The sequence below is a fragment of the Lissotriton vulgaris genome, chromosome 4_1 (assembly GCF_964263255.1).
Source record: "Lissotriton vulgaris chromosome 4_1, aLisVul1.2, whole genome shotgun sequence".
In the NCBI taxonomy this organism is placed as follows: Eukaryota; Metazoa; Chordata; class Amphibia; order Caudata; family Salamandridae; genus Lissotriton; species Lissotriton vulgaris.
Genome location: NC_141691.1, coordinates 1,747,674,232 through 1,747,693,562, shown reverse-complemented (window position 1 = coordinate 1,747,693,562; position 19,331 = coordinate 1,747,674,232). Strand labels below are relative to the sequence as shown.

The window sequence follows — 19,331 nt, the reverse complement described above, 5'->3', positions numbered from 1 at the left end:
TACTATACAACAGTGTACTTTAGATGTTGGTAGTCGTTCTTGGAAAAGGTTTTGGAAAGAAATGCACATATTTGGAAAGATTTTGGCGGTGTCTGCCAAAATCTGACGTTGGCACGCCTTCTGATGCAGCGGGCCGGGCGGATGAAAACGTACCCTCCTTAATTCGACAAAAGGCAGGCCTGTGGGAAACCTCAGTGAAAAAGACACTACGTAGAGCTCATTTGACAGGCAGTTTGAGCCCTTCTACTCTATTGACCAGGATATGTCCATGGACAGATGGAGGGAGGGCTGCAATGGTGTGGCAGGGGACCTGTACCCAGGGGAAACCTTCATTACATTCCAGGAAGCACAGGATACATTTGAAGGCGGGCAAAGACAATTCGTACAATATGTCAAAATAGACAACACGGTGAGGGAGCCGTGCAGTACGTACCCAGGCGGCGCCACCACCTTCACCCACGCTTGGAGGATTACTTCGATGGGGAGAAGGCAGACATCTATGGGGCACTCCGTGAGGACCAAACGAATAGAGATCATTAGGTGAGGGCCACGTGGGAGATGGAGTTGGGAGGTCCTCTGGAGGATACAGACTGGTAGCATGAATGTACACTAGTCAAGAAGATATCTTCCAATAACAGTTTTAAACAAACCCATTTTAATTACTTATACCATACTTACATTACACCAGCCAAGCTCCGTAGCATTGACCCAAGCAGGGGGGCATTTTCCGTGCTGCGGGGAGGATGGGGCCACGTTCCTGCATCTCGCTTGGCACTGTGCAGAGGTCTATAAATTCTGGCAAATGGTAGTGTCCTGCGTCTCTGTCGTAGTGGGCATTGTTGTCCCCTTTGACCCCTAGTGTCTGTTGTTGAGGGGGTCAAGAGACCCGGTAGTAAGACTTCACATAAGTTACTTCATCTGATATTGCTCCTTGCAAAATGGGAGGACTGTGATAGGCTGGGTGGGTCCAAGAATCTCAAGTGCGAGTTTATGGGTAAAAGATGTGTTGTAATGGGGTTTTGCAGATGAACAGCATATGAAGCTCTCCCGCACAGATGACATGGTTACTGAGGATTTGGAGGCATGGGGAGCAATGTTGACCTCCATTAACGAATATGTTACAGCAGACACGGATACGGATGGGGAAGACCAGAGTTGAATGGGACATTGAACCTCATTGTAGGTGCATGACTGAAAGCAATAGTGTACCTTAGTCATGGTCCACAGCGTTAGACGCTACATTATGTATTGATAGTCGGATAGATTATTCCAATCTACTGGATGGATGATTGTGTACCTGTATTCTGTGATTGTAAGAATGGCACCTGCTACCATGCACTTTTACGTTGAACTATATAAAATGCAAAAAAAAGATTTACACTAGCACCAAGAAGCAGCCATGGTCTTCATTTGCACTTCAGAAGTGAATCGAACAGCATTTAAAGGTAGGTGTCTGTATAGAAGATGCAGTGAATGCCTGCGTAGCACAGATTTGCACCATCGATTGTACAAGCCCTTGGAATCGTGATGGACCTGTGTCTCATTGCACAGAAAACGTGCTGCTCAGCTGGATCTATCGCCCATGCACAGAAACCTGACCAGGCCCAAGTTTGCACATATAGGACCACTCCTCTTCTGATTCATTTAGAGGGACAGGCAGCAATGGAAGGTGCTCTGGGCCACGGAACTTTGAACTCTCAGACATGCTGCTTAAAGGGAGCAAGTCACTCAAAAATACAGGAACCTAAAAAGCTTTTTTATCTCATTATAGACTGAAAAATGAAAAAGAACCCAAAAGAACTACACAGCATTACACATGGGATATTTGGTTAGGCCACAACATAAACTGCATTCATAGTTTATGCCAGGTGATTCGTAGGACTGTGCCAAGTGTTCGTTTCTCAAAAAGACTGTAAAATGTTATTCATATCTTTGTAACTTAACAAAAGAGCTAATCTTCATGCTCCCACCCCCCATTGGCGTGAAAAGTGAGTGTAATATCTTTGACAAAGTATTTCTCAAAAAATAAACTTGCAGAGAAAAAGTAAGCATATATTTGTGAATATACATTGAAAACATAAGCAAAGTTACACCTGGAGAAAAAAACACAACCTGCTTACATTTCCCATCCTGGCTGGATTTGGATCAGGAAATTATGTCACAGTGAACTGAAAATAGTCTCGCAATGCACAGAAAACTTCACAAGGCAGAAGCAGCGATGATGCTCTTACCTGCACACTTGTAGTCTGGATCTACTCCTTTCAGAACAGCATCAAAAAGAGAAACTTCCACCTTTTGCTTCCTGTGGTGACAGCTCACCAGCAAAGAAGGCTGAGACACCACAAGGTGTAGAAAGGGCTCTAGCTGCATATCATCAGCCCCTCTGCGTCCCGGCTGCCGCACAATAGTGATACCCAGGGCCTGCCGGGCAGAAGATCTTGTGGTGGCATGAAGGCTTTCCAGAGACAGTAGGCCTGTTATTCTCTTTGTTGATGAAGACCCTGGACTGTTCATCAAATCATCAGCAGTGAGTGTTGCGATTGAAGGCTGTGTGTGCTTGCCATTCCCCGCATTGGCCTCGTCTGTTTCTGGTAGGTTCAAAGAGCTTTTATTCAGTTTTAATCCATCTGCCTGGTCCTGTGGTGAGTGGGGCTTTGGCACTGCCGTGCACGAGTATGACATCAGCGACACACGACTTGCTGTTATGAAGATGTCAAATGGGATGAAGTTGAGATTTTTCACAATGGATGATTGTTGAGACAGGCGAGCAATGCGGTGATGACTGGTGCCACTGTGCTGCTCAATTTGAACAATTCGAATTTTGGCGCTGTCACTGCCAATGCCACTGTCCTGTGCTCCACTATAACGTGAAGAGGTGTCAACAGTTCCTCCATCAGGGCAATCAATCCTTTTCCTTTCTTGATTGAACACCTGTGAAGAAAAGACAGCCATAAAACAATGACTCAAAGCACTGGGGTATTGATAGCAGGAAAGATGTCAAGGACTGTGGATGCAATCGCAGAAGATTACTACTAATTTCAAATAGAGGCTCAGATGTAAAAACATACTAGGAAATGTGATAACATAAAAGGAATCTAAAAGAATAAATAACATCAGGAATCGTAGGCTCATGGCTAGAATTTTCATAAATTTACTTACATTTTGGTTTTCACCAAAATCTCATAGCATACACTTAAAGTTTCCATGTTTGCGCCTAACTATAAACCATTCCCGTCATAAACCAGTAGATCTTATGGCACAAAATCTGAAGTCTTACAGTCAGGGTCAAATTCCCTTTTTATCCCACCTGGAAAACATACTGAAAGGTGGAGATTATTCTTTCTGTAATCCAAGAAAATGTGGAGGGTTCTTCAGTATCTTATTGGAACATTTCCTCCAGCGTTTATTAGCATTAGCTGCAGGTGGGCAAATTCAACGTGAAAAAAACATTAGGAGGGTTGGTTTGTGACTGCACACAGTTAGGATTTTATGAGTGTTCACTATATTCTCATTGACCAGCAGTCTCGCTTAACCAGCATGCACTGGATACCACTTACACGAAAAAGATTTAGTGGAACGTACAGCCCACAAGCTACATTCAATATTGGTTACAAGCATGACAAATGAAATTATTATCTTGGTTGAGCCAAATATCAAAATCATGATATCATCTTCATATACTATGAAGACAAGTTTTATATAAACAGAGTACAACATAAATTTGTAATTGCTGAATTATCAGTGATAAAAATGATAAGTATAATAATGGCAATGGAAATCTAAGGAATCAATATATGAATTACGCTGACAGACAGAAACACAAGAGTAAACGCTTGGTGGCTGATGAATGAAGAACTGTTACTATCCGGACAGAAAAAAACTAGCAATACTTTCAGGAAATGTCAATGGTCATTGGACTGCCCTAGGACAGTCAGGAGGCATTCAAACAAGCAGTAAGGGGTGTAGGGCATAACGTAAGCAAGGTAGGCGATGCGCAGTATTTGAAACCAAAGCGGACATTTTAAAGCCTAGAACAGCAATAAAGGTAATCTGCCACTGGAATGCAGCTTTAGGAGATAGAAAATGCCAGGTTATGATATTGCCAACTAAAAATGAAGGAAGGACAAGAGCACGCTATATGACCAGGTAAACAAATCTGGCAAAATACTGTCTCGGTAAAAGAAACAGCCTGAACAGCATGATGGCTGGCACAAAAAGCTTGGGGAGGCGGCTGCGTCCTGAACCAATGAATATAGCATAGGAATTGATAGATTCCATACACAACTATACAGTAGAGGAACGGAAAACAAGAAAGTGTTATCTGAAGTCTTTATAACAGGATGGGTCCAACTAAGGGATTCACAGACTTCGACTGAAATCTTCTTAACTAGGACATTGAGAATTAAAATATCAAAAAGGATAGGTCAACTGCAATAGGGTGAAGATACAGGATCAAATGGACTCTTTGAAAAGTACACCAACCTCCTATCTCCTCATTTGCTGATGTTGTACACTATCTCAAAAGCTCAAGGAACTATTGGAAGACAGGCGAGAGGTACACAATAATGGATACCAAAGCCATGATGACCTGGTTACACATAACGCAAGTACAGGCCAATTTCCCTCACAAATGTAATTGTAACTGTAGACTAAGATACCAGTCAAGATTGTAGCAAACCATTTGGAAGGGGTTATCAGATTACTCAGCACATTGGCCAGAGTGGCTTTTTGCCATGTAAACAACACGCCATAAAATCAGAAGGCTAACTAATACATTGGCTCTTGCAAGTCGACTTGGTGTGTCCATGTCCTCCAACCATACTTTGAAAATGCATTTGATAATTTGAATTGGGGTTACATGTCTGTACCTCTTGAATATATGAACCTGGCCTGTTTTCATATCGTACATCCATTTGCTATACACAAAACCCAGAGCCAAGTTGCGAGTTCACAACATGCTATCCAAATCCTTCCCTATCTAAAGAGGAACAAAACAGGTTAGCTTATGGTTCCCACTCCTATTCATGATAGCAACTAAGTCACTAGCCAAAAGGTCTCAGACAGATGGGGTCATACCAGTGTCTCTCAATATGCTGACAGCCTCCTACTATACCGTAGTCACCTCAAATAATAAAGACCACAAGCAATGCAATTCTTATATGATTTTGTGAAATACCCAGTACTTGGGTGGAAACTGAGTCAAATCTTATATATATCCAATATGAGAGACCGAGTCGGAGACTGGGCTACCCATTCACAACTGCATATTATGACAGAGAGAACACAATACCTTGGGTTGTTCATATTTATCAATGAAACTGGTACATTGGTGGCGAATATACACTCATTGGTGGAATGTCTTAAAAGACACCTAACACATGACTCTAACTCTGTTGAGAAAACGGACATTGATTAAAGTGGTGATTCCCTCAAATATATTACGTATATAAAATGTAAATGATTCCGAACGAACTATTGGTCTAGGTCTTTAATGTACAGCCTAAACAGTCAGTCGTCAATAATCGAACTGTCAGAGTGAGTATGGCTAAATGTTGTAAATGAGCATACAACAGAGGTCTCGGCATGGCTGACTTTACAAGCGCACGACTGTGCTTCCCACTTGGTGATTATTAATGAATGGATTTTTGGCATGGGAGATCACTCGGTGAAGAGGAGGGATTTGTGGGCACTTGGCAAAAATAAACCAACGCACTTCCTGCATAGGGGGAGTTTGCCACCCTGTATTCCAGCTACCAAGACAGTGATGCAGACTTGGAGCAGTTCCCTCCAAAACATAGGTTGAGCAATGAATCTGACATGGGCAACTAAACTTTGGGTAAGGAAGATGCTGCAGCAGTCAGGGCACTACGGGGATCTCCATGATAGGCAATGTCACTACACACAAGCACAAGAAGGCATTTATCTCTATACAAGAGAAACTTCGTTTTCACCATATTTAAAATTCACTCAGCCAGTACCACCTTTTCTAAACAACACAGACAGCCTCTCAGAATTCAATCCACTGGAGGCAAAGTTCACCATGTCTGAACTTCCAGACAAAAATATAGCACTGATTTTTTAAGACCCTGGTAATAAAACACATCTAATGCATTTTCATCCTTACAGAGGCATGGGAGACTTATGTGAGCCCCTTTGGAGGACAGCAGATATGTTTAATGGCCTCAAAAGTGGTAGCCAATTTTGACTGATACAGGATAACAACTTAAATGCCTCCGCTGCACATACTATACTAAAAATAGATTGTAACGAATGTGAAGAGAATTGTGTTGCGGACTTGCTGGAGATGTTAAGATTAGGAGGAAGACGTAATGCACAAAGTGTGGAGCTGCAAGGTTATTACAGAGGGAACTCTGAGCCAGTTAACCGTCCAATAGCACTCAACCAGCACCTCTTGGTATATTAGACGATCTGGATCTCTAGATGTATTGAAGATATTTGTAGGATTGAGCCTGCTTGTTGCCTAGAGGGACTCATCATAGAGCTAGAAGGAGACAGGGATGCCAGTCCTAAATAAATGGGAATGGGGGGACAGACAAATGTAGAATTTTAGAAAAATCAACCCATGAGGCACAGAGCTGTCCTCAAAGCAAGAGGAAATGAGGGCATTGTTGATGAAATACCAGGGCACAGTGGAATGAGGCCCTACAAAATATGAACACACAGAACTGCCAATAATATGTATACCAGATTGTAGCTACCCATGCATACATATTGTTTAGATTGTAAGTATGATGATATTTACTGTGACACTGTACAATGGTTTGCTTGTATTTTCTATATGATGATAACACTGAAATAAATTGTTTAATAAAAAATAAATACACAATTAACCCTAACCTGCACTTTGTATAGGAATAATTAAGAAGATACGTGGAAAAAGATAACAATTCCTCCTAAAATACTTTGGCGAAAGGGCAACTGAAAATACGCACAGACACAAGGGGGCATCAATGTCGATTCCTCTGTGCGCACAATAACCACTTACCATGAATTTCACTCTGCCGCCGTTCTACACTGTACGTGAGGTTGGGGCTCTACACTCGGAGCAGAACTACTGAAGAGATGCGAGGAGTTTTTTTTTTTTAAACTTTATTTTTCAGTTTACTTAACATATACAAGAACACCCAATTGGCATCACTACAATGCATGTATACAGTTCGACAACCTCATTATCGGCACTGAGGAACGTAGGCAGCATCCAGAGAGATACGGACGCATGAGGAAGAAACACAACAGCAGACAAATAAAACATTGTGAGGAAGCAGCCAAGCACATCACAATTATAGGTGGCATATAACTCTAGGGGTCACCCCCTCCCTCCCTATCAGACCCCAACCCAACTGTTGTACATACCCCGCTACTCGCACTGTCAGACTCGCCATGGGAGGACCGCACCCTCTCCGCTAGTCCTGAGGCACACATGACTCGTCAGGCGAGTAAGTCGTCCTGCAGTTTCTCGTCTCTCCGAGTAAGTTGTATGTGGGTTTCCTCAGTCAGGGAGCACTCCCTAACATCCCTAAGCCAAGTGGGCACCTCTGGAGCCCTCTGTCCCATCCAAATGATCGCCACCCTGCGCTGTGCGAGCACCAACATTAATTGTAAAAGTTTATATGAGAGTTTCCTTTTCTTGGGTCTGGGGACTAACGCAAGCAAACAGTACAAGGGGTCCATCGCTATCTGAAGGCCTGTAGTGGTGACTATACGATCCACCACCCCCACCCAGAAATGCCTCACCGAAGGACAGTCCCAGGATAAGTGTAAGAAGCCCGCTCTCTCTGCGCTACATCTAGGGCAGCTGTCTCCTCTATCCCCAGAGATGCCCTTCAAGGAAACTGGAGTCAGATAGGTGCGGTGTAGCTAGGAGTTATTTTTATCTGCGATTCAGCACCTTAGATGTTTTCCAGGATAAGTACCTGCAGACTCAGCGCAGCAGGTACCCCTTTTCCTACCAGAAAAAGAAACTCCTGGTAGTTGCTGGGTGCTGCCAGCAGTAGATGTTCTTTGTTGCAGTGCTGTCATAACCAGCAGCTTCTGGAGCATCATGGGGTCCGGTTGTGTGTGACAATGGCGTGTACCACTCCTGCAAGGGGCCTGGCGTTCTATGGCTGACTCTATACTGGGGCGCTCACCCTTCTCCTCAAGGCATCAGTAACGCAGGCTGTTGCAGTTACCCCAAAGACAGGGCTGAATAACTTTGTGCAAGCCAGCTCCCCCCACAAGTACCATTCGGGTGCTAAATAACACTGTTATAATATTGTGGTACAAAAAATGCTGTAATAGGGTCAACTGCGCGTATAAACAAGGTCCTCCATATCATACCCCAATGACAGTTTTAGCTAATTTAGTGACTAGGGAAAGCCTTTCTGCTTTGATTCGGTGCTCTGCTATACTTCGTTTTGCATGTCAGTAACGATGAGCGGAGGACAGAAAATGGTTGACATTTGTGAAGGACAACTATGTTGAAAGATATACAAAAATATCGCTCTGAGGCAGGACCAAGGCAGAGCCAGGTAATACATCTGGTCCTGATTTCCTGTAAATAATCATGCCTACACTTAGTTGGAACTACTTCAAGGACTAAAGCCTTCCTGTGGCTAAGCTACTGCTTCTTTTCAAAGCCACATTAATGTTTCCAGGCAATCAATATATAATAAATAGTTCAACTGAATAATTTCTACGAAAAAGCTATATCGCAAGATCTGCATTGGTTAAGATTTCTTAGTGCACAGGTATCGAGTCCTTATACTAGAGGATGAACTATACACTTCCAGGCGAACCAGCTCTGCATCTGGGTGGTGAGAACACAGCTGTGAAACCTGGCAGTACACAGTACCAATGCCTTCACTTCGGCATTCAGTTATGCACGTACAGTGTATTTCTCGCCATGAGATGGAATTACCTCACCATTTCATTTCCGTCTGCTAACAATAAAATCACATTCCTCCATGAAAAACAGTGTAAAGGGAGCTGCTTCTTAGGAAAGCAGATGACAAGCCAGAGGTAAGACGGCATGGTCTGTGCCCTGTTTGCACAAGAACAAAGGCACGTGAATGTTGGCACAGCTGCTTTCATTTATAGCGTAGTCTTTGAATTAAAAATAGACATAGCCGACTTCAAAACGCTTCTGGGGAGACCTGCCTCTCTTCTCTTCACAGCCACACCACCGTGGCAAATGTTCACTCTCACTCGGGCTAATCTGAGCTCCTTCTATTTTAAAGGCTCGGGAAGACATGTTCTGAATCAACTAAAGGTTCCTGAACGTTGGGCCCCTGTTGAACTTGGAAAAGTCCCATCCTTGGCCTGCACAGGATCACCCCTTCATCGGTGCTTATGTAAGCGTGGACCTGGGGAGGAGGTTTCTTCGGGTGGTTTATCTGTCCACCATTGAATACTATCTGGTGTCCTCTTTTAATGTAGGATTTTGCTTCAGCTGGGACTTGGCAACACATTTAAATGAATAAAACGAATTTTGTTGAGTTCACTGCATCCCCAAATGCGATGCAGTGCGCGCAACGAAATTCGTTTTATTTATTTAAAAGTTTACTTACCTGTAAAACTCCATAATCCATACATTACTACCCCCTACCCTGCCCCTCCCCACGTCACCGCTCTGCAGGTATTCCTACTGCCGGCCGCGGCTGTGCAAGATGCACCTTACAATCCAAGTGAAATACCTTTCAATGATTACCCAAAATGGAAAGAAACACCTCCTTGGTCACTGTAGTGTAAGGCGAACTAGAGTCCACAACATGTTAACCATTAGCAAATTAATTTCAATAAAACATATGAGTTTCAGAACAGCTTATCCTTTTGTCACCATATTCCATTACCACTAAAACCGTGATATTTTCCACCACTTCAAACACCCCACTCTTGATAGTTTCTATTTTAGATAGACTTCCATGGCTTTTGTTTGGCAAAATTTCCTTTTCTATTACAATGATGGCGATCTTCAGCTACTGAAAATCGACTATTTTAGAAAGCTTAGTGAATGGTTCAGTCACGCATATAAGTTCCTCTTATTGTCACTCTGCCTCTAAAATTATTTTCCCATATGTGCTTGGGGTTTATGGTTAGCACACTCGGCATACTTCGCATACAGCAGCACTCTCATATTCATTCTGATTGCCAATAAAAAATAGTTATTTTTACACGCTCAGAAATACTAATTGCTTGTTGCAAGGAGTGCCGCTTAACCGCAGTCTGTTAAATCTTGTGGTAAAACAATTAACTCAGTCGGCCGCAAATAATCTGACAAATTCAGAAATTCATAAGCAAAGACAATAGTTCTCAATTTCTAGCTTGACTACATAATTCCAGACTGCGCAACTGATACAATGTTCTCTGGTACTGAATAAATACATTTGCATAACGATTTTTAGTTGTACAACAGATCACTTTAGTGTTTCCTCCCTTCTCCTCAACATTCGACAAATGACTGAAGATGATTCTTCCCTCATTAATCAAGAGGGACGTCTAAACCTAGGTCAAGGGTATCAGTAAATTGTTCAAATGTTGCATGATTATGACTCTATGGATTGGTGAGTCACCTGAATTCTACACAAAGAGATTGAGAGATACTTCTCATCTTTTAAATATACAAGATTACTCTCATATGTGACATACAGCAATATAAAGCTGTTTAAATAACAAAAAAACAATGAGTCCAGTGCAGTTCAATGCAGCTGTAGAAATTCTGCTGCAGCTTCCCGCTGCTGTGGCAAAAGTTCAAGCTGGACATAAGGTCATGAATGTGTGTGTTACAGAGACTATGTCTGATATTAGCTACAACATGATCATAGATACTGTAGAGCAGTGTGTCTGGGTCTCGTGCTGTATAACCCGCTGATGAAGAGCCATTAATTGTTGAACTGAACCACTAAACAACCCACTATTATGCTGTGAAAAGACGCCCCAAGAATTCTTTTTTGTAAGTAATTAAGACAACTCCTTGCCCGCCAACTGATATCCATATCACCAAAAGGTGAGGGGGGAAAACAACTATGGGGACCAACATGAAGCTAGTCTTACTCCCGGGACTTTCTCCAGAGGACCTCCATAACGATATGGGTGCTCTATCGATTAATAGAGGAAAATATATGCCACAATGGATGGCCAATTGGAGACAACATTCTAAGACTTACAAACGGCCTTGGTGAACAGCAGAACATTTAGAAATTGTGCTAGACATATTCAAAACTTCCTCGGCCTCTAGTCACATTAGAGGCTGCAAAGGCTGTAGAGTTCTTGTTTGACCTTGACAAAACCATTTTGTGATTATATAAAGTTATCTCTCTTCCTCACCCCTTTTCTCCACCTCCTTTCTGAGAGGTGCAACTAAAGAGATTTAGTGTATGTTTCTGATTGAAGATTCTACAGAATATTGCACCAGGCTTTGTTAATGGGATTTCACTGAGATGTATCTATTCATATCTTTTTATGAGTAAAAAATATAAACAAATATAATGGTTAAAAAAACACAAGCTTAAGGACCCAAAAAAAAAATCAAAGGTATAGCGTCTGCTTGTAATGTTTCAATATAATGTCCGCACTGATTGGTGGCCAGTGTGCTCGTTTCAGTTCTGCTCTTACATGGCGTTGTGCGCTGAACAATAAAAGTTTACTTTAATTAGCTACTGATGTGCATTAACATGATGATGATTAAACAGTAAAAACAACTGTACGTTACTTCTGTCCCCTCGCCCATGTGGCTTCAATATTTTGACTTGAAATTGTACGCTGGGTCCCTTTACCAGTGCGCCCTCTGCGTTCAGAGAATTAAATGCATATTATAGCAGCAGAGAAGATAATATTTCAGACCCCCAGGCCTATATTAAACACACTGGCAGCACATTAGACAAAATGCTTTACTTATTAGATATTTCCTATTCTAAACAGTGTCATCAAAGGCTAAAATCAAAATCCATATAAAAGCTGCACAATGCTCCCACACAGAACCTGTGCCAAAAGCCCTCTACTCTGCGGCTAATGAGGAAAGGATGTGTACTCTTAACATGTGAATGTAAGATTTTCCAAGCATTCACTTTAGGAAACCAGGCTATTGATTCCATATGTTCCACGTTAGGCCAAACTGTACTGGTAAAATAACCTTTCAGATATCTGGCATGATAACAGTAATTAAACAGCATTCAAAGGGCCAAAACAAAAGGGACTTTGGTTCCACATGCTTAATTAAAATAAAATGGAACAACAGAGCATGTCATATATCAAGACCAATTGTTATTGTTTGAGAACTGTTTAAATGCTGTGAAAATATACTTTTAGATAAAAATCTGAGAGGATTGGAAAAATATTTGCGGCTTAAAAATGGATCGTTTGGCGAAGAAAAAAGTATGAGGCTGAAACTGAATGCTGAAGTAATAGCTTTAAAACTTTGAGCATAAGCAGATGGTCTTTAAATCAGGGAGATTCTGCAGTTTTGTTGTCAGGCCTTTCAATATGAGGAGGTCTTCAATGGCTTGAAAAACACTATCATGGTGGGAGTTTTCTTCTCAGATGCTTCAGCTCGCTTACCATCTTCCTGACGCCACATACTTCATGCTGGAGGTACCAGGGGACAGGGTAATTCCGTTGAAAGAAGCTCCACAAGTAAGTGAACTGGCATTATTTTCCCCCTTTCATGCATATACTACATTTGCAATATAATAGGCGTAACCACTTCAGTGTCTAGGGGTAAACTCAAAGAAGCAAAGAATGCATTGTAAAGACACCATTGCCAGGCTCAAAGGCTCAAAAAGCATGGTGAAAAACTTAGCAACACATCGATTCATGCCATCATTTGTACATTTAACGTTATGGAAGCCGCAGATTAGTTACAGAGTAAACTCACGAGTATGGACACCAAATTTTTACAAAGCATTGTGAAGAAGACACATGTTCCACAAGTTCTTCATTCGTACATGAGTCCCAATAACAAGTGCTAGTTAACAGAAATCAAGTTCCTTCTCACTGTATTTGATTGTATGGAAACAGTGTAGCATTACCAAGTGGAAGCACATAAGATATCACTGAAAGAGGAGCAGTGTTCTTTTCCTGGTCTTGATATGCTAAAACGATCTACATTTAATTCACTTAAATAGACTGTCTCTTTCACCTTCCAACCAATCAAAACAGCAGTAAGACTGAATAACACTGACAAGTTAAATTCTCAGAAGATCAGAAAAAAATCAAGAATTCAAATGGAACAGTACGTTACCAAACAGAAGTGCTATTACCAATAAATCAGACGGATCTATATAATTGTCCAAGATCTGTTATTGCTCCAGTTTGCTACCAATCGCGACATGCTTACCAACGATACAAAATAGTTCTATTTGGAAAAACAGATGTGGCATCTACATTTTAAAGACATAACAAATATGATGTGCGAACTGGTTCCTGGAGGAGGCTATACAACAATAAGGGGTTACGAGAAACCCCTGTGTCAACTGGAGCCTTTTACCTCTGGCGTCAAATTACTATTTATCCAAAATGTAACACCTTGTAACCTCTTTAATGCTTTATCCTCAAGGTAATGGGGAAGGGTCGCCAAAACCTTATTCAGGAAGATGGCATGGACTATGAACTCAGAAGAAAATAACAACAATACCGTTAGCATCACAGCCGGTGCTTTTACTTTATAAATACTTTATTCTACAGAGAGATGAACACCCCAGATGAAACTATAAATCAATATGGAGAAACGTTAAGCAAGGTAAAACGGGCTTTTCACTATAAACAATTCACACCTATTGGCTTTAACATTGGATTTTAATAATCAATAAGACACTGCCTATTGCCTTGAACAGGTTTTCACAATAAACACATACAGCTTCACCTCCTCGAAGCTACTTAGCCTATTCCAAGGAGGTAAATGTTGCACTGACTGCAGGGGTCTGGATCCAAGTTCCATGCACAGAACCTAATCATCAAGGATTCCGGGGCAACCAGAACAAGGGAGCTCCCATCACAATCCAATGATTTAGAGGATAAAACATCAAGACCAGAAAGAGGAGACAAAACATACCTGATCAACCGAAAGAATTCATTATGTCTTAGGTGCACAACAAGAGCTAAAAGCAGCTATCAAAGAGTAATTATGTCCTCTCAGGACCTTTTAGCTAAAAGCGAAGGTCCCACTGTTTAGGCTTTGCAATTTTCCCAGATTTGTGATGCAACACGGTTCAGATGATTGTTTTGAAAAGAGAGAACGAGGTCTACTTCAAATACAGAGAGAATGATACATATGGACCTTGTGATGATTCTTGATATGGGGTGGCTTTAATTGTGTCATACCTGCTCATGAATAAATCAAGGAGTGTGGGGGGAGGGCTCTGGTGAGCCACCATACACACCGCCAGATGTAACGTGCCAATATATCCCTGTCTAGGTGTTGAATGAACAGCATCCTTTCAAGAGGGTACTGCTTTTTCATGACAGTATATTATTCTTATTCCAAAATATATCATGTTTATTTATGTTGAGGAATACATTATGTTCATGCCTCAAATACATAGATACATCTTCATACGTTTTTCTATGTTATTTCAATTAAGAAGACATCAAGATGCTAAATCCAAATTAGGAACTGCAGAATGTCCACATGTTTCTGGGCAACTGTAGGTTTATTTTCTTTTAGAACAGCATAACTAAGCCTTTACAGAGGCCCAACACTTTTTTCCAATTTGAAATGTAACACCTCAATTACTATCACTAACAACATATCTAAAAGTACTGCTTAATGATAAATGAGTTAGACTGATAACATGGTCATTAAAGAGCCAATGATACCGAAAGTATGTGAAAGATGATGCAACAACATAGCATAAAGAGACCAGGGCCAGGAATAAATCAGATATATCAGTGATAATAATAAAACCAGCATGTATCTAGTATTGTTATCTCCATACAACAATCAATTTATTACAATTATTTAAAGACTTAAAAGAGCAGTGAGACAATGAATATGAGAACTGAACTGTACACTACATGCCAAAAAGCAAGTTTGATTCGGTACCAACATCATTGCCATTTACATATTACCTTACTTCTCCTGACAGATTTATCCAAATGTAGTGCTGTTTTAAGACGTTCAACATTTGATATGTTTTCCTTATTTAGAATTCCAAGAAATCATCTTAGAAAGCAAGTTTTTTGATACTTTTTAAAACCAGATGTAGCAGAAAAAAAGGTACTTGCCACAAGCATAGAATTTACAGTCTAATAATAGATAACAATTTAGTACATATTGCACAAACAAAACAATATCAAGAAGAGAAAAAAGGGTCTGGAAAGGTAAGTAAAAGCAATTAATCTAGCCTCCAAGATCGTACATAAACGTTCTATAGGTTTGAATGTGCAGTGCGTCATGATCGGAGACACTCCTATGATGGCAGAAATAACAGAGAAGAGCAATGCAAGGAAAGTATGATGCTTTTATAGTCCTTTAAGACAACAAACATTAAGATCGCTCCCATTGAAGCCTAGAGTCTCGAAAGGAGAAATGAGAACCCTCTGCTTGAAACTGATAGATACTAAAACTACATGTGCCTCATAAAAAAAACCATTCTGGAGAACATGATTTTCTGTGACCTACAGCCTGTAAAAGTACATATATGATATATATCTGGCAGTGGAATTCCAAAGTACAATGCATTGCATATTCCAACATAAGGACAATGACAGAAGTTACCACTAAAGACTATAGATGACCATAGATAACCACAGATGACTTTCCTGAATGATCCTACATGTGTTCATTTTGAAAAAAGGGAAGGTCACAAAGTCATTGCTAATATTTAACCTTTTACCAACCTCGTTCTTGGTGCTTTAGTAAGTTTAAAATTGGGCACACATTAAAAGGCATGCGCCATGCGCAAACTGGGCCTTTGCTGGGGGTTTTGTCTGTATACTTACCTCTAAGTGGTGTGCACGGCTCAAGACAATAGAGTCATTTGTTTGTTTAAATGTTTTTTAAAAGGGATAGATTGTGACAAAAGTCAACTCATAATCCTGTTGAAAAAGTAGAGATGAAGTTTGTGATATACCCTGTTTCCTTCCTCGGAAAGGAAGTGTTTGTTATGCAGAGTGGAGCAGTGTCACCTAAATACTATCCAAACATGTACCAGGCAATACAATTGGTTGCAAAGACTGTTATTGAACTTTACTCCTTACTGCATGATGAACATCTTGAAATCGGCGACAGAAACTGAGCCAGAACCATGAGGTCGCAGAATCTTGCAATGGCCTGCAGAAACAGGCATCCATCCCCCGGGTGCCAATATCGAGAGGCAGGGCATGCCAGAGAACTATTTTTGGAAACTTTCAGGTAAACAACTTTCACTTTCAGAGGTGCAAACATTTCCAGGATTAACTTTACAGCGATTAACACATTATAAACCTATTATATTATTTAGGTCTGGCAAACAGCACAGGTACCTGCAATACCCGATGCTGTCAATTCTTTCAAATATGCTTTGAGAGCACTCTGGCTGCACCCAGATGAGCATTACTCTTTCACCACATGACATTGCCTGTTTGATGTATCATTCTGGCTTCCAGTAGGTACTTTCGCTGGAATACATGAGAAACAATTTAACATCTGAAAAGAACACTAAATCACCACATTGTTTGGACATTAAATTCTTCATCTTCTACATGCATACTTGCAAAAGGCAAAACTTTTTTTTCTACTTTTCTCAGCACTGGCAAAGTCAATTGGGCTGCCTTTAATATGATAAACAGCATTTTACAAGCAACTCATGCAAACACGATTTGGAAAGCATGTGTTTACCTACACTGGCACATTAAAGCCAGACTTCTTGGCTTTGCCAATGCTTTAAACGGGCCGGCACTGTCCGGTATGGAGTACCGGCACTTTTTTATTTTGAGAGGGAGAGTACCGGCACTTCTCAAGAGAAATGCAATACTTTTAATAGGAAAGTACAGGCACTTCTCAGAAACATGCAGGTGCTCTGATATAGAGTACCTGCACTACTATTTTTCCATTTCAAGCATTGACCACAACTCTTAACACGGCTTTCTACGATAGGCAAGCTTACGAACTCGACCTTAGAAACATTCTTGCAGTTTAGGTAACACCCTTGCATGTTTAACTTGGATGAATTTGAATAACATTTCTGCTTTTAAGCGATGTTTCTACTTGAAAATACAATGTTCAGTAAGAACACCCACAATCAGCAATTTCGTTGGGTTCTGCCTGATGTTGGTCATGAGTTCATCCTTTAATGGTGCAGAAATGATGGAAAAAGTCATAGTGTGAAACCACAAAACGAAAATACCACTGACATCTGGTGCATCACTGTGGCATTTAAACATTTCAACAGTTTTTATTGTTCCTGCTAAGATATAGCATGCCCGTGGAAAGAAACATTTTGTCTGTTCTGTAAACCAAGTGCATTAAGGAAATTAGCTGAAGTATTTTTATTTGTTATTGCTGATCCCTACACGGGAGTTACAAGGCAGAAGCTTCGTGGTACTTTTCAAACTTCAAAAGAGTCGTGCTCTATTTTTAGAAGGTAGGCAATGGACCACAGTTTTATATGGTTTGTTGTGCTGTGGTGGAACTTTTGGCCAACAAACTGCTTCCATTGGTTGGCAAAGGGAATTCATCAAAAGGAGGAAGAGATGCCTTTCAGTATTGTGAAATTATGAAACAAATACATCAATATTTTTTGAAGAAGGAAGAAACCACTCAGGTCGTGTCCTGATATTTCATTTGTAAAATGTTTTTTACAAGCACAACTACCTACATTCACAAGGAGAGAAAACCCTTCTAACATGTATCACTTAAGTAAGTAAGTTTTATTGTTTGATTAATTAAAACCAATACAACCCCCCCCCCAATGTCCATAAAAGCATAGTAAAAATATCATTACATTTATAAATACACCTGATTCTAACATGTATCACTTGAACCTTGCTCCAAAACTTTTATTTCCACTGCACTTATACTGGTCAGTCAAATCTACCTACTTTCACCCCTCATATCTTCACAAGTACCCGCCAAAAATCCACCACATTCCAAACTACAAAATAGATGCCTCAAATACTCATTAATTCATATTTTTTATGGCAATATCCAGAAAGCCAGGAAGACCCCACAGCTCACCTCCTACTTTCTACTCCTACCTTATTAAATAGCCCTATCCTGACCAAACTTCGCTAACCTCCCCCTCAAGTAATGGGCCACACTTGTCTAATGGTCATATCCCTCCTGTGTCCCATTTGGTCTCAAATAATCACACCTGCTACCAACTGATTCCAGGACCTTTTTCCAGCTAGTTAACCAATTTCTTAACCTGGTGTCTCTCCAGTGTGTTCGATATAAACATGGCTACATCCATAATCAAGAAATTCTCTCCTGAATAATCCTTTTAATCTAACTATGTTTTTATTTAACAGTTGGAATTCTTGAATTCTTATTGTAGCCTTGTTGGACATAGGGTAGTTCTGCACAACGCTCGCTGGACGCAGAGCGGCAGCTGGGAGAAGGCTTCAATGTTCTCACTTTTCTGGCCAACTGGCCCAATTTGGATTCATCCTTACCTGGATGAGGTCCTGAGCTAAAGAATATTTGAACAGAAAGCTTGTCCAGCTGCTCTCCACAATATTTACTGAATTCCAACTCCTAGGTTTTTCAACCGGGAGTTAATCTGTGAAAAAGTGTGCTCCCCTTTGATGTATCACCACTAGTTTATGTTTCAACCCAGATTTTGAGGCCCCTCCAGAGTGTTTGTTTATGAAGCACCCACAATGATTATGTGTTGTTCATTGTAACGTTCAGAATCAAACGTTACAGCCCATGCTCCCATTATATCAACAAGAGCAATCTCAGTTTCACCTCTGCATCTTGTTTTCCCCTTTAAAGCAAAAAGGTGTTTCAAGTTAATGGCACAAAATAGTGTGAGCAGTCGCAAAATCCAATATAAAAATGCAAACTTCAATACGGCTGCTAAAGTTAGACAGAAAGTCCTGATGCGGCTGGACCAATCTTTTATCTTTTTCTTTAATGAATATCTTTTAGAGCATTATTTTTTCCCACAAAAGGTACTTCCCAAAACTAAGAAACATAAAAATGTATCATTCTTAAGTGTCAAAATCAGAGTCACTGCAAAGCCAACAAAATCATAGCACAGACTGAAATCAGTTGACTAAGCTGATGACGTAAAAAGAGCTATCTCACGTCTGTATGCGATTAATGGCCTCAAACTCCTGACCGATCTCCGGACTATTTCTGATTGTAGGTCAACATAAACAGTCGAGAGTTGTGGGCAACAGCCCAAGCAGCA

General features: G+C 40.7%; 1 protein-coding gene across 1 annotated transcript in view; it reads right to left on the bottom strand.

The window, feature by feature from the left end:
- VPS13B (vacuolar protein sorting 13 homolog B) overlaps nt 1-19,331 on the bottom strand; it is a 2,999,480-nt gene that overhangs the window by 892,256 nt on the left and 2,087,893 nt on the right. The window contains exon 34 of the mRNA XM_086966051.1: nt 2,232-2,931. Within this exon, the coding sequence (XP_086822177.1) occupies nt 2,232-2,931 (700 nt within the window). The remainder of the gene's footprint in view (nt 1-2,231; nt 2,932-19,331) is intronic.